The 15,001-nt window shown below is 41.7% G+C and overlaps 1 protein-coding gene across 2 annotated transcripts in view; it reads right to left on the bottom strand.

Annotated features, from left to right (window-relative positions):
• The window catches only part of LOC122650091 (WD repeat-containing protein 11-like), a 77,480-nt gene that overhangs the window by 15,137 nt on the left and 47,342 nt on the right, over positions 1-15,001 (bottom strand). For both annotated transcript variants that reach the window (XM_043843392.1, XM_043843393.1), the window contains exons 7-11: positions 9,675-9,840; positions 9,211-9,325; positions 7,634-7,709; positions 7,348-7,530; positions 136-296 (exon numbers count right to left, since the gene is read on the bottom strand). In XM_043843392.1, coding sequence (XP_043699327.1) covers positions 136-296; positions 7,348-7,530; positions 7,634-7,709; positions 9,211-9,325; positions 9,675-9,840 — 701 coding nt within the window. The remainder of the gene's footprint in view (positions 1-135; positions 297-7,347; positions 7,531-7,633; positions 7,710-9,210; positions 9,326-9,674; positions 9,841-15,001) is intronic.

Genomic DNA, 15,001 nt, shown 5'->3' with positions numbered 1-15,001 from the left:
TCAGATTCTTCCTCGAGTACGCCTGTCTCAAGAGAAATTACAGTGACATGGTACAGAATCATAAAGGCACCATTTCTTGTTGATTACTCATAAATAATGTCTCATACATTGACCCAAAAAAAATTTGTCACGTACATAGTAACCTCAATAAGCCGAAAACTACTATCTGCTCCAGCAATGCACAAAACCAGTGGTTCATTTTTATCTGTCCGCATAGGCAACCAGTCAAGTTCCAAAACAAGAGTTCCAGAAAACTGAGGTTGTAAAAGGGAATTGGCCAGTGGATCTTGTGTATCCTGCAAGTAAGAAACGTGTCGAAATTTAACAGTAGTTAGATCACTTTTATAAAAAGGTAAAGAGCAACAAACAATTATTCAACTTTTTTTAAAGAGAAACATTTATTCAACGAAAATAACTTTCTATTTACTTTACATCACTTCATAAACTCAACTATATTCAAATGCTACTTTCGGGTACCACCACTTGTATGAACCCAAGAAAAACCAGACTGGTACATTATACTTGACAGAGGACAAATGGTATTCCAATTAACTGAGACAGAACAAGAACAAAGTATTTACTGTCAAGCAGGTTCTTTTTCTTTTTTTATTTCATTTTAACAATAGATGAGGTAAAATTTATTGATAGAATAAGAGCATATACAAATACAAAAGATCAGACTGATCAAAAGGAAAAAAGATAATGGTGAACAAGGGGTTGCTAGACCAATGATGTGTTGTGGGTTGTTTACTCCCCTTGAAGATCCTTATATGGATTGTTGAACATTTTTTCCCTTTTTTTTTTTTCCCTATATACCTTCATTTTTTCGCCTCTTGGTGAGAGGTGAGTTTGCATCTTCTATATTCCTTTTACTTTTGCGGGAAAAAAAATTATTCTTAAAAGGAAAAAAATGGTCCATCCAGCCACAGCACAAGGAATTCAGCAGTCGGCATTACATCCCACTGCCCCCCCCAAAACAGAATAATTAATTCCTAGGAACTGCTTAAACATCAGCACCTCAAAGGCCAGATACACTCTCAACTACTTTGATCTACATTGCTATTACAAACAATTCAAACCCGATAGAGAAAAAATATTCGAAGGACTACACAGAATGTACATAGTCGTTCAAGAGGAGAATAGGAGATTGGATGCATGGATTTGTGATGTGGAACATGGAACAAGAACTCACCGAGATCTCGGTAATAGACTAATATCTCGCTTTTTTCAATAACCAAGATGAAATTAGAGGCAAAATAGAAAGACTTCATTGTCTCATCCGAGATCTCAGTCGAGATCAAGATCTCGGTTCGACCGAGATTGAACCAAGCCTTTGTATAAAATAGACTTAAACTCAACTGAGAGATCTCGACTGCTCTTGGTCGTCTCACTGGTTTCGGCAGAGAAGCTCCAGAAAACACAAAAAAAACTTAGATTTTGATCCAATTTTTTGACAAAAAGATCGCCGGATTATGCAGAGATACTTTAGCAAACATCAAACTTGCAAGATCTACAACAAATCCAAAGAACTTTGAAGAAGATTGAGGGAGCCGGAGACGGTGTGTATCACAGGTAAGACTTGAGAGTCAATTTACTCATGCTACAAAGGATCAGGACCATGGGTGCAAATCCAAGCACAAAATTGGGTGCTTTTTTTTTACAATTTGAAGATTTAAATATAAATGGAAGAGAAGCATCGTAGTCCCGATCTACAAAAATAAAGGTGATATCCAAAACTGTAATAACTATAGAAGCATAAAGCTTATGAGTCACACTATGGCATTATGGGAGACGGTTATTGAAGCCCGTTTTAGAAGAGAGATTCATATCTTGATGAACCAATTTGGCTTTATGCCAGGTAGATCCACGACAGAAGCTACCTACTTATTGAGGAGGCTCATGGACAGATATAGAGATAGCAAGAAGGATCTCCATATGGTCTTTATCAATCTGGAAAAAGCTTATGACCGAGTCCCCAGAGATCTAATCCATCATATTTTAGTGAAGAGAAGGGTGTCAAGTAAATATGTGGATGTCATTAAAGATATGTATGAGGGTGTGGTGACTAGTTTGTGGGAGGTTAGGGCAAGGACTTCCCAATTATGATTGGTTTACATCAAGGTTCACCCTTAAGTCCTTACCTTTTTGCACTTATCATGGACGATATAACCAAGAGCATTCAAGACAAGGTCCCATGGTGTATGCTCTTCGCCGCTGATATCGTTTTGGTGGATGAGACAAAAGAAGGGATTAATTATACGTTAGGGCTTTGAAGGTCAACCTTGGAAACAAGAAGCTTTAAGATTAATAGAACAGAGATGGAGCATATGATGTGTAATTTTAGTCACACTATGATGGAGATATGGTGCTAATTGAGGAAAGAGAGATACCGCAAAGTGACTATTTTAGATATCTGGGGTCAATCATAAATAAAGAAGGTGACATAGAGGATGATGTTTCACAGAGAATTAAAGTGGGATGGATGAAGTGGAGAGGCGCGTCCGGACTCCGGAGTGTTGTGTGACTGAAGTATTCCTTTAAAGCTTAAAGGAGAGTTCTATAGGACTGTTGTTCGAGCAGCCATGATGTATGGAGCAGAATGTTGTGCAGTTAAGAAGTGTCATATTGATAAGTTTTGTGTAGTAGAGATGAGGATATTAAGATGGATGTGTGGAAAAACAAGGAAGGATAACAGATGGAAAGAAAATATAAGATCGGACTTGGGAGCTGCCCTGATCAATGACAAGCTTCGAGAGAGTCGTTTAAGGTGGTATGGTCATATTCAACGGAGGCCTAGGGACGCCCCAATAAGGAGGAGTAATATGATTCTGATTGAAGGAGCTAAAAGAGCAAGGGGCAGACCTAAAATGGTCATAGGAGAAGTGGTGAGGAAAGACATGCATAGTCTAGGTCTTGTACCAAGTATGACCTCGGACAGAGCCTATTGGAGGGCAAGGATACATGTCGCAGACCCCATTTAGTTGAGAATCTATTGACTTGTTGGGCTGTGCCGCCTCTTTCCTCTTACTATCTTTTATCTTTCATCGTTCTTTTTTCTATTTATTTCACATCTTTCATTTTCCATTTTTTCCCATCCCTCTTTCCCCATTTCCCTTTCTGGTTAGAACTTTGGTTTCCCTACTTTGTTTTGTTTGGATCCATGTAGCCGACCCCATTAAGTTGGGATAAGGCTGAGTTTGTTGTTGTTGTTGTTATTGTAAGCCTAAAACAAGCTTCTCTTAAAGTTTCGGAGCCAACTATGGCCATTTGCCCACCTAAACATCAAACTGAAACAGAAAAAAATTGCACTGTCTCGCTGAGATCTCGAGAATCTCGACCTGGTCGAGACACCTCCTCGAGACGAGTTTTTGAACCGTGGTAAGAACCAAAGGCTCTAGAAACTCCTTTCTTTGTTCAATGAGTAACCAATTTATTAGTAAGAAACGAAAAAATATTACAACATAGAGTACAACAACATCACCACAACTTGGCCAAAAGGATAAACACCCCAACAAATTATGGCATGGTCTTCTTGATATTGACAGCCTTGTGAGATCTCGACAAAAGCAAGATCTCGAGAATCTCGACCTGGTCGATACACCTCCTCGAGACGAGTTTTTGAACCTTGGTAAGAACCAAAGGCTCTAGAAACTCCTTTCTTTGTTCAATAAGTAACCAATTTATTAGTAAGAAAAGAAAAAAGATTACAACATAGAGTACAACAACATCACCACAACTGGGCCAAAAGGACAAACAACCCAACAAGCTATGGCATGGTCTTCTTGACATTGACATCCTTGCTCGAAATTATATTAGAGTTGAGAGGTTCATTAGGAGAATATTTTTCTTTGCCTTAAGCATGTATCTAGTGAAAGATGGAAAATTTGTAAAATCTCTCTTTTTGCATTCCTTGTTCGTTAATCCATCTGACGAAATTTCATACCCACTCTTATAAGACATTCAGAAGGAACAGGTTCATAGATGGCACATACAACCTTCTTTTTATTTTTTTTTTTGGATCCACGACAGAAGCTATCTACTTATTGAGGAGGCTCATGGAAAGATATAGAGATAGCAAAAAGGATCTCTATATGGTCTTTATTTACCTGGAAAAAGCCTATGACTGAGTCCCTAGAGATTTAAACCAACAAGTTCTAGTGAAGAAAGGGGTGTCGAGTAAATATGTGGACATAATTAAGGATATGTATGATGGCGTGGTGACTAGCGTGAGATCTGGGAGGTCAGGGCAAGGAATTCCCAATTACGATTGGGTTACATCAGGGATCAGCCTTAAGCCTTATCTATTTGTGCTTATCATGGACAACCTAACCAAGAGCATTCAAGAGGAGGCCTAGGGGAGCCTCAGTAAGGAGGAGTGATTTGTTTCTGATTGAAGGACCTAAAAGAGCTAGAGCAAGCCTAAAATGACCAATGGAGAAGTTGAGAGGAAGGACATGCATAGTCTAGGTCTTGTACCAAGTATGACCTCGGATAGAGCCTATTGGAGGGCAAGGATACATGTTGTGGATTTTCCTAACTTGTTGGGTTGTGCCTCTTTCCTATTACGTTCTTTTTTTTTTTTTTTTTTTTAATGGTCCATCTCTCATTTGTCATTGTCCATATTTCATTTCTCATCTCATTTCTCATCCTTCTCTTCTCATCTCTTCATTCCCCTTTTTTAGTCTAGAACTCAGTTTTCCTCACTTTTTTTTGTTTGGATCCATGTAGCTGACCCCATTAAGTTGGGATAAGGCTGAGTTTGTTGTTGTTGTTGTTTGGGGGGGGGGGGGGGGTTGCAATTTGTAGATTGGTTTTCCTTATTATATGTTGAAACCTTTGGAGGGAAACAAGGCTGTGCCATAGGAAGGGGTTCGGAATAGGAGTTAAGTGAAGTATCTATGAGTCCGGGGGGGGGGGGGGGGTGTTGCAATTTGTAGATTGGTTTTTCTTATTATATGTTGAAACCTTTGGAGGGAAACAAGGCTGTGCCATAGGAAGGGGTTCGGAATAGGAGTCAAGTGAAGTATCTATGAGTCAGATCTGCCCAAATATTAAATCTTAAGATACATAGATTTTGCAAATATGGATGCACCCAAGGTTAAAAGTATCGGTATCGGGTATCGTATCGGTCGGGTGATTTTAAGAGACGTATTGTATTGTATCGTATCAGAGATACATATCAAACACTATAGGAAATGGTCAAGATACACATGGAAATACACTTTTGGAACAAAAAAACAATATAAATAAGTAATATATAACAAGCATCATGCATAAACACTAAAATGAAGAATAATATATAACCAAACAAGTGTATTAAATTGAAACTGTTATAAAAAGATGAGGTTTCTCACATGTTGTAAATTGTAATAGTCTATAGCCATGAAGAGTATTGGATGATGCAAAGGATGATGATGTAGCACTCCTTGATTTGTTTTTTAGTCCAAAAGTGTGGAAAACCAAGATTAAATGAAAGATTTTAGACTCTTGGTTGAGGGTTTTCCTTCATTTTTCCGTTAGAATAGGAACTGTATCAAGTTTGTGAGTCAAAAGGGATTTTTTATGGAATGTATCGAGCTGGCTGATACGTATTAAACCACCCACAAAACCCTTTATCGGACGTATCGATGGAATCGCTATGTATTGGTCATATTGTATCGTATCAGCCAATACATTTCGATACAATCTGAGACTGTCCATTTAAAAAAAAAAAAAAAAAAAAGATGTATCGGTATGTATCGTATCAGTACCGACCGATACCAATATGTATCTGGCGATACGGTACGTACCGATACTTTAAACCATGGATGCACCAATTGGTAAGGAACATGTATGACTCATGAACAAAAGATAGCATTACAAGAGAGCAAGTTTGTAACTGAAAATGCAAGTTACCATATACATCCTTAATTGAAAATATTTAGTGAGAAGAATACAACCATGAACACCATGACATCAAGAATTCCAAACGTAATAGCATAATCAGATACCAAAGTAGAAAATGTTATAGAATTGAAATATGCCACCTCATAGTTCTGTTAGGTGCAAGTCTAAATAATGGCACAAATCCAATTCAGAAAATTTAAAAAAAAAAAACACATAAAAAGGTACAGATATGGAGGATCTAAAACAAATTCCACACCCATTCCCATTGCGTGCTTAAAACAGAGGTACTTTTGGGCAAAACAAATCTCCCAAGTATCAAAGATGGAAGCCACAGCACTTTAAAAAGGCCCACCACAAAAGTTGTGAATAGATCAATCTGGTAAGACGTTTAGATACCTACTCTGGCCTGGCTGAACGACAAGTAACCATGTGATCCAGCCATCAAAATGGATGTCTGAACTAAGATGGTTGAGTGAGTTTATTATGGGTTGACTAGGTGACATAACGACCAAAACCATCTGGTGACTCAGCCAGGTTCTGGATGTTGTACTTTCAAGATACAATCAAAATGAGCAAAACCAAGGATGGCATGAACATCCCTACGCCCTGGGGGTTTCCTTGGGTATTGGTTCCCCTTCTCATTTATTAGAGTCTCAGGAACGATAGAAGGAATTGCACTTTCAATAAAAAGGATGCCACCACAGAGGAAGAAAAAAATGTGGATATCAATGGCTGGTGTTTACCATGGAACCCTGTCCTAGTGGAGACAAGAGGGCTCAAAGCCTGAATTTTTTCAGCAGTCAGGATTCCCTTTGAATGAATTTTCTGCTTGATACCAAGGTGATATGGCTTAAGAGGTGTTCTTTTTGTCCCCCTTTTTTAACTATACAGACTTAAAAGCAATGTTGGAGATTTTTCGTAGTGGGCTGATTTCAACCCCTAGATAAACAGAAATATTTTGCCAATTTTTAACTCAAAATTTCAAACAATTGCTAGTTACAAGTTACAAAAAATATAGGGTTGTTCCTCTCATCAAATTGATGATTTATTTCAAATAGAGGTCCAATAATAAAAAATAATTCCTAATGTCCGTCTCATCTATGCATTGCCTATAGGATTTCCATACAGGCCAATACCATGGGTTTCCATGCATGCTTATGGGGATCCCATGGGGAAATGAATTGACAATTTAGGGAAAGAACATTTGATTTCCATTCCATGCATGCCTAGAGAGTAGTTTGTTTAAAACGAAATCGTCAAAGCAAATTTGCATTATTCTATTAAAATTTCCACTACGGAAACCAATGAAAATAGAAATTTCCAAGACAAGCAAAACATATACAACTGCTAAAATACGAGTATCCTCCACCATGGAATTGCTCAAAAGTCAACATAAAAGCAGCCATAGAACCTTTCATGCACAAATAAGATGGAATGCCAATAAAATTGTTTCACACTCACAAGATCATATATAGCAAATGTGTTGTCATAAAATAACACAGCAACACGCCCTCTACTATGGTCTCCAGCAACAACAGGAGAGAATTTGATTCTTCGGATCCCTTCTCTATGAGTGTTAAATGAAGATGAAAGCCCACTTGTTACATCCCACCATCGTATGTTCCCTGACCTGTCCCCCATAACCTGAGAAAAAAATACAACTGTGTTACCTTCAAAGAAAGATTTGTAAGATAAAGATTCCAATCTACTAGAAAAATTGGCAAGTTCCAAAACATGTGATACATACTACATGGGGAAGGCGGTAAGCCATTGCAGTAACTAATCCATCTGATGAAACAAATGAAGAAGAAGGCCACTTTGGTCTGAAAACAAACCAAGCTCACATGAGGATAAAATCACAAAAATAATGCAAAAGAAAAAGTTTAAGAAAAGACTCAAACAAGAAATTAAATAGACATAAAAGATCCTGTTCAATGTCTCGCACTGATAATAATACAAGATAAAAGTAAAACATATAAAACAATGTAGAATTCAGTGACAGAAAACCTGCTTAAGTAGTAAAGAGAACGAGAAAAAAAGAATGAAAACTAAGTAGATTATAAGATCAACAAAAAATCCTGCCACAAATAAACTGCATTCAAGCAAGCAAAACTACAAGGGGATTGGGTTGACCTAAAGATTTATGAGAACGCAATGTTCAATCTGACATGCATCTCTTAGTTGTTACATGACTTACATCAACTCCACAGCAACACCAAGAAGACACACACCAATCCTTACAACCTTGAATTGCTTTCATTAATAATCTTGGTGATTAGTAATTCTAAGTGCCTCAACTAATAGAGTGACCTCACCTCAAATGATCATAATCACCCATGGCACCTGAAAATATATAACATATGGAAATGATCTCTAAAAATACCATCTACACCTGAAGGATTTGGATTTTCCATCTAGAATCCGTTACTGCAGCTTAACTGACAAAGTATAGTTTCTATAACTTTTGCCTTTTGGACAAACTATAGCGAATACGAGGGCCCAAGATCTCCCTAAGTAGAGGATCTTGCAATCAACTTTCAACCTACAAGGGTCCAAGCAACCCAGATAGCTCAAATATACCAAGCAACCAAATCCATTAGCTACCCTAATCTTAATCTTGTTGACCAAAATCTTAATGGACAGCAGAGTATCCTCCCATTTCTCCACTCTCAAGTTACCCTTAAGGCCAAGAATATGCATACAGGCATCTCTAGAGGTACTGCTAATTTTTCAGCATAAACAATAGTTTACATTCATCAGCAATATAAAAGAGGGATGCTTTCGAGAAAAAAAAAAGGACAGTACCACAACCCACCCACGAGCAGTACTCCATACACGAACACAAACAGAATTGCAGAGGAGGCAGATAAAAAATAGATAAAAATTACAGGAATTTCATAAAAATGTATAACCAAAAGGCAAGATAATGCTAAAGAGCTATGAAGAGACAATCATGCACAGGGAAGCTTTAACTGAACCAAACGTCAGCACATACACCCAGGATAGTTTAGTAATTTAGCATCTCTGGATATGTCAAGACAACGGAAATTAGCAAGGGTTTATTGCATTCCTATGAAATGGGACTGTTTTACTAAGACAAAGGAAATTAACATGGTTTTAGTTTTACTAATTACAACTTTCCACAGATGAGAAAAAGACAATATCTTGGGGGGAACAAAGACCAGAAAATGCCAAAGAGGCAACTACAATATGAAAAAAAAAAGATATAATAGCCTATTTACGGGTAAATCAGGAATAAAATTGACAACCTACACACAATTAAAGAAAACTAATCACAAAATGTTCATGGTGGGACCAATATACCTGAAGTCCCTGATCCTTCGCCCATGAACTTCAAAAACTCCAAGAGCACCATTGACTAGTGCGAATGCAAAACTTTCTGAGGTGTCCTCTGTAGAACCTTCTAAGCTTGTTGTCTCTGCAAAATGAGAGTCACTGCTACATTAGAACATATTTGAACTACTCAAAATGGAACTAAATCTCGGTTGAAACTGACTGAAATCTCCGAGTTGTCTCGGTTTCACCATTTCGGGCCTGGCTGAAATGAAACCCATGGTCGAAACCGAAGTTTTGACCCTGGGATTCAACCAGGAGGGCCAGGGTCGAAACCTCGAAACGAGATCCGGCACGTCAAAGTATCGATCCTGACCGAAACTGGCCTTGAAACCGAGGTTTTGAACCTTGAAGTCAAAATACAGGTGTGTGAGAACTTCAAATCCACTACTGTCTTGAACAAAACCTAAGAATATCAAGTGAAAAAATCTTACTAGTATCTGAATTAGATGCAGGTGTAAGGGAATCAGAAATAGAGGCCCCTGCGTTACGGTCTTTGGAGGAAAATGAAAATTGCCTAGAAGGGCCATTTTGAACCGGTCGTGGTGCCGTTGGAAGCGTCCACTCCAATACTGTGAATGGAAGAGCTAATGATCTAAGCTACATGAGGAAACAAAGGACAATAAATATAAAGAAATAACACCATGAATATCATAAACCACAGTTTATCCATATTTTAACATTATGCATTCTTACAAAGAAAATGTGAAACATGAGTGCATGACAATTTGTTAAAACTAAATGAGCCCTCCCTCTAAGCTGATGATCCTACAACCTCTGATGGCAGGTAGCTGACGGACCTTCGGAATGCTCCCCCCTTCTCCGGCAGCCCCAACCGCTGCCTGCACCTCTGCTTCTTATCCAGAACCTCCCTCTCCCTGCCCCTCTGCTTCCCACTCTGACCCATCCATCCCTGTTGTCGACCAACCTACCCCTGTTGCTAACCCCTGGTCCTCTCTTTTCTCCGGCAACACCTCTGCTAAACCTGCTGGACATCCTCTCCATTTTGTCCCAGCTACCTCCCTTGACGATTCAAAAGTTGGGTTCTGCCCCAAAGGGTTACTCGACGAAGAAATCTTAAAATGGCAGTGCTGCCTTGTGGGGCATTTCCTGGGTAGCCGTCCTCCTTACCATGTTGTCCAGTCCTCTCTTCTTAAACAATGGCGACCTGCAGGCGCAGTCTTCACCTATGTGTTATCAAGCGGGATGTTCATCTTCAGATTCTCTGACGAATCCGATAAAGCTCGTGCGCTGGAAGGTGGCCCCTGGCAGATTGGCAAGAAACAGACTTATCTCTGGCAGTGGGACCATCGTTCCTCTCTCAACAGGATCGATCTCAAGCTCATTCCCGTTTGGATTAACTTACCTGGGCTCCCCTTCCATTACTGGTGCCCCACTGGTCTTAGCATCGTCGGATCGACCATCGGCAACCCCCTCTTCTCCGACGAGCACACCAAGAAAATGGACCGTCTCTCCTTTGCTCGCATTTGCGTCGAACTAAGTGCTGAAGACCCTCCTCCTGACTTCGTCACCATCCAGGAAGAAGATGGCCACTCCTTCTCTCAGCGTGTTCTCTATGAAGGCCTGCCCCACCACTGCTCTGTCTGCAAGCTCTTCGGTCACACCTCAAAGAACTGCGTGTCAGGTCCTCTCTCTTCCAAGACTTACTTTGCCTCCCAACTTGCTCCTGTGACTCTGGTCGAGGTTGGAACCTTCGCTGAAGATCTCTGATCTGCCTCGTCTTCGGTTGAAGTGCCTGCTAAGTCTACGGCTGTAGTGCCTGCTGCTGGTTCAATCGACCCTGGGACCTCCCTGCTTACCCCTTCTTCTGCTATCGCTGCTTCTGGAGACAACTCGCTTAACTCCATCCCTGCTACGGTTGCAAAACATTCACTGGATGCAGAAGGCCCCAAAATCCCCTCTCGTGGCCGGAAAAAGCAAAGGAACCGCCACCGGAGAAGGCTCCGGGACCCTGACGAGGCTTCATCCCTTGGCGGGATCCCCGATGCTCACCTACCACGATGCTCCCCTGACGCTGGCCACAACAGATTTGCTGTGCTCATGGGCCTCGATTCTGAAGCCGCTTGTGATGTCGCTGTCTCTCTGGTTCTCCAGGAGCCCTGGGAGATCCTCAACGAAGACCTACAACCTCCATCTGCAAACCCCTCTATTCATCACCTTTCGCCCCTGCTTCATTCCCCTTCCCCTTTTGCTATTAAAGCCAAGCACCCTTCCACTACTACACTCCTAAGCCCCCCTACTTCTAGCTCTTATCTACCCCCAACGATGTCCCCTGTTCCCCAAAAAACCCAGCTAACCTTTCCACATGCCCCCCCCAACCAAACCCCTCCCCCCAACCCACTTATCTCCTTTTTTTCCCTTTAACCCAAACCGACCGAACCCAACCGAACCAGCCCCAACCCCCCTCACCGATTCAACTGGTCACAACTTGTCCTTGTGTCATCCCTCCTCTCCCCTGGTTTGCTTCCCCCCTTGAGAGAATACCGTCTCCGACCCCGCAGTGTTCCAGAGTTAGCTCCTCCACTGGTTGGCTGCCCCCTCCACAACCCCCCTCATGATCCCTTGGACCATTTGGAACGTCTGTGGGCTCAATGCTCCGGCCAAACAAGCTGATATCCGTGTTCGCCTTAAGACCACCAAATCCCCCCTTTGCTGTCTCCTTGAAACCAAAGTGCTCGAGCACAATTCGTCTCGCATTGCTCACTCTCTTGCTCCCTCTTGGTCCTTCCTTTCCAACTATGACCACTCCCCCTGTGGCCGAATTTGGGTTCTGTGGGATCCCACCAAATTTCATATCTCGGTCTCCTCCTCCTCCTCCCAATTTCTCCATCTTAGCATTTCAGATCACCTCCACAACCATCTCTTCTTCTTCACCATGGTTTATGCCCTCAACCGCCACCCTGATAGGATCCCTCTCTGAGATGACATCCGATCCATTTCTTCTTCTGTTGGTTCCTGTCCCTGGGGCATTGGAGGTGACTTCAATGTCGTCCGTTATAGCCACGAAAAATTGGGTGGTTCCCCTAATGACCACCAAGCAATTGCAACTTTTAACTCCTGTCTAGAGGACTCTGGGCTTAACGATCTCAGATGGTCGGGTGCTGATCTCTCTTGGAACAACAAGCGCTCTGACTCTGACAGAGTTGCCTGCAAGCTTGACAGAGTCCTTGTAAATGATCCTTGGCTTTACTCCCTTCCTTCCTCTTATGCCTTCTTTGACCTTCCCAGTCTTTCTAACCATTCCCCCATATCTCTCTTTGTCCTTCCATTCCTCTCTTTTGGCCCAAAACCCTTCAAGTTCTTTGACATGTGGTCCTCCCACACTGGTTTTCTTCCCCTTATCCAAGTGGCTTGGAACATCCCAATCCATTCCTTCTCCTTCCCTCTCCTTGCCTTCTCCAAAAAGCTCAAACATGTTAAGGTGGCTCTCAAAGCCTGGAATTCCTCCACTTTTGGCTTCATTTCTTCTTGTGTCTCCTCTTGTAGGGACACCCTCTCCTCCATCCAGCTCCGCCTTCAGGCTGACCCTCTCAACTCCTCCCTCGCTGAAGAGGAGATCTTTGTTGCTTCTGACCTTGCCTCCTCTCTTTCCCAAGAAGAAAGTTTTCTTAAGCAGAAATCCAGAATCAAATGGCTTGAGCTCAGCGACTCAAACACCGCCTTCTTCCAACGCTCCCTCAAAGCCCGCTCCAACTCCAACTCCATCCTCTCTCTTACATCCTCCGATGGCTCGGTCCTCTCCTCTGTCGATGCCATCAAAGCTGAAGCTATGAACTACTTCACTGGTATCTTTTGCCCCCCCTCCTCCTCCCACTCCCACTCCCCCCTCTCTGTTGACCTTATCAACAAATTCCTCCCTCCACCACCTCCTCAACTCCCTCAGCTCCATCCCCTCCGAAGGCTAGCAAAGCTCCAAGCCCTGATGGGTTCAGGATGGGATTTTTCTCTACTTGCTGGGACATCATCGGTGTCGAGCTTATCAGTGCCATTAAGAGCTTCTTCTTCAACCCTCAGCAGATCCAAAATATTAACCATACCTTCCTCTGTCCCATCCCCAAGTCCTCTGGAGCTTCATCCATGTCCGACTTCAGACCCATCTCCCTTTGTAATCTTCTTTACAAGTTCATTGCTAAAATCCTGGCCCACCGGCTCAGCCTTGTCATTGATTCCCTTGTCAGCCCCAACAAATCTACCTTCATTGCTGGGAGAAGTATCTCGGACAATATCATCCTTTGCCAGGAAATTGTCCGAGGCTTTGACCGCAAGTCCCACTCTCCTACTGCCCTTTTAAAAATAGACATCCACAAGGCTTTCGACTCCATCAGCTAGGATTTCATCTCCCAAGTCCTCCTCAAGATGTCCTTCCCCCCCATTTTTGTCAACTGGATCCACTCCTGCATCTCCACCCCCCGCTTCTCTATTCTTCTGAATGGCAGCCCTGCTGGTTTTTTCCCTTCCTCTGTTGGTATCCGCCAAGGTTGCCCCCTCTCTCCTTTTCTCTTTTGCCTGTCCCTTGAGGTTCTCTCTCGTAGCATCCAGTCCAAAACCGACCTTCACCTCATCTCCCCCATCCCTAAGTGTAAGCCTACCAACCTAACTCACTTTGCCTCTGCTGATGATCTCATGATCTTCTCCAAGGCTGACCCTCTCTCCATTGAGACCATCATGTCCTCCCTCCACCTTTTTCAGAGCCTTTCTGGTCTCCGCATTAACCTGTTAAAGTCCCAAATTTTCCTCGTCAGAGTTTCGGACACCAATAAAGCCTCCCTCTCCTCCCTCACTGGCTTTACCATTGGCACCCTTCCTGTCCGCTACCTAGGTCTCCCCCTCATCCCTGCCAGACTTTCAGCCCACCACTGCTCCCCCATCCTGGATCTCCTTCGCAAGAGGTTACAGCCAAGGATTTAAGTCTCGGTCTGTATCGTATCGTCTCGGCCGATACATCTTGGTATCGGTCGTGGTCGATACAATATAGGCCGAGACATATCTTTTTTTTTTTAAAATGTAAATGTCTCGACTGTATCGAGACGTATCGACCGAGACGTGCCGATACGATACGATACGATACGATCGATACGTATCGATACAGTCGAGAGTTTTTAAAAAAGATTATTTTATTATATTTAAAAAACGATATGTATCAGGCGTATCGAGTCGTCTCGATATGTATCGACCGATACATACCGATACATATCGAGACGACTCGATAAGTCTCGATACGTATCGTTAACTTAAAAAACACATGGCCATTTCATTGTTTTCACCTAAAACTCGATTTCTAGCAGTCCTGGCGGAAAAAAGGTCTTCCCAGCTTTGAGAAACCCTTCCAAAAACACATTTAAAATTACTTTTTGGGTAAGATTTCTTGAGGGCTTTCAATTCTTTGCCAAAAACGAACTTAGAGGAGCTGAAATCACATCATTTGGTGGATCTAACAGCCTACATTCGAATTCAAAAGCTGTTCTTGAAGGGTTAGGTAAGTTTTTTGAAAAAAACTTGAGTCTTTTGCTTTAATCTTTGATTATTGGTATGTTTTTTGGTATGAATCAAAAAGAATATGTTAAACAAACATAGAAATTGCATTCTTTGTATGCATTTACAAAGATTTGGTTTCAAATCCATGTTTCTTTGACCATTTTTACCCAAAACCGAAAATTCCTTCTTTAAAATGAAATTTTTTTTTTTTTTTTTCTTCTTAACTTTAAAACAAATGGTAATGTTTATAAGATATGGAGTACAT

Source organism: Telopea speciosissima, chromosome 2, assembly GCF_018873765.1.
Source record: "Telopea speciosissima isolate NSW1024214 ecotype Mountain lineage chromosome 2, Tspe_v1, whole genome shotgun sequence".
Taxonomy (NCBI): domain Eukaryota; kingdom Viridiplantae; phylum Streptophyta; class Magnoliopsida; order Proteales; family Proteaceae; genus Telopea; species Telopea speciosissima.
This window is presented reverse-complemented; position numbering and strand designations above follow the sequence as displayed.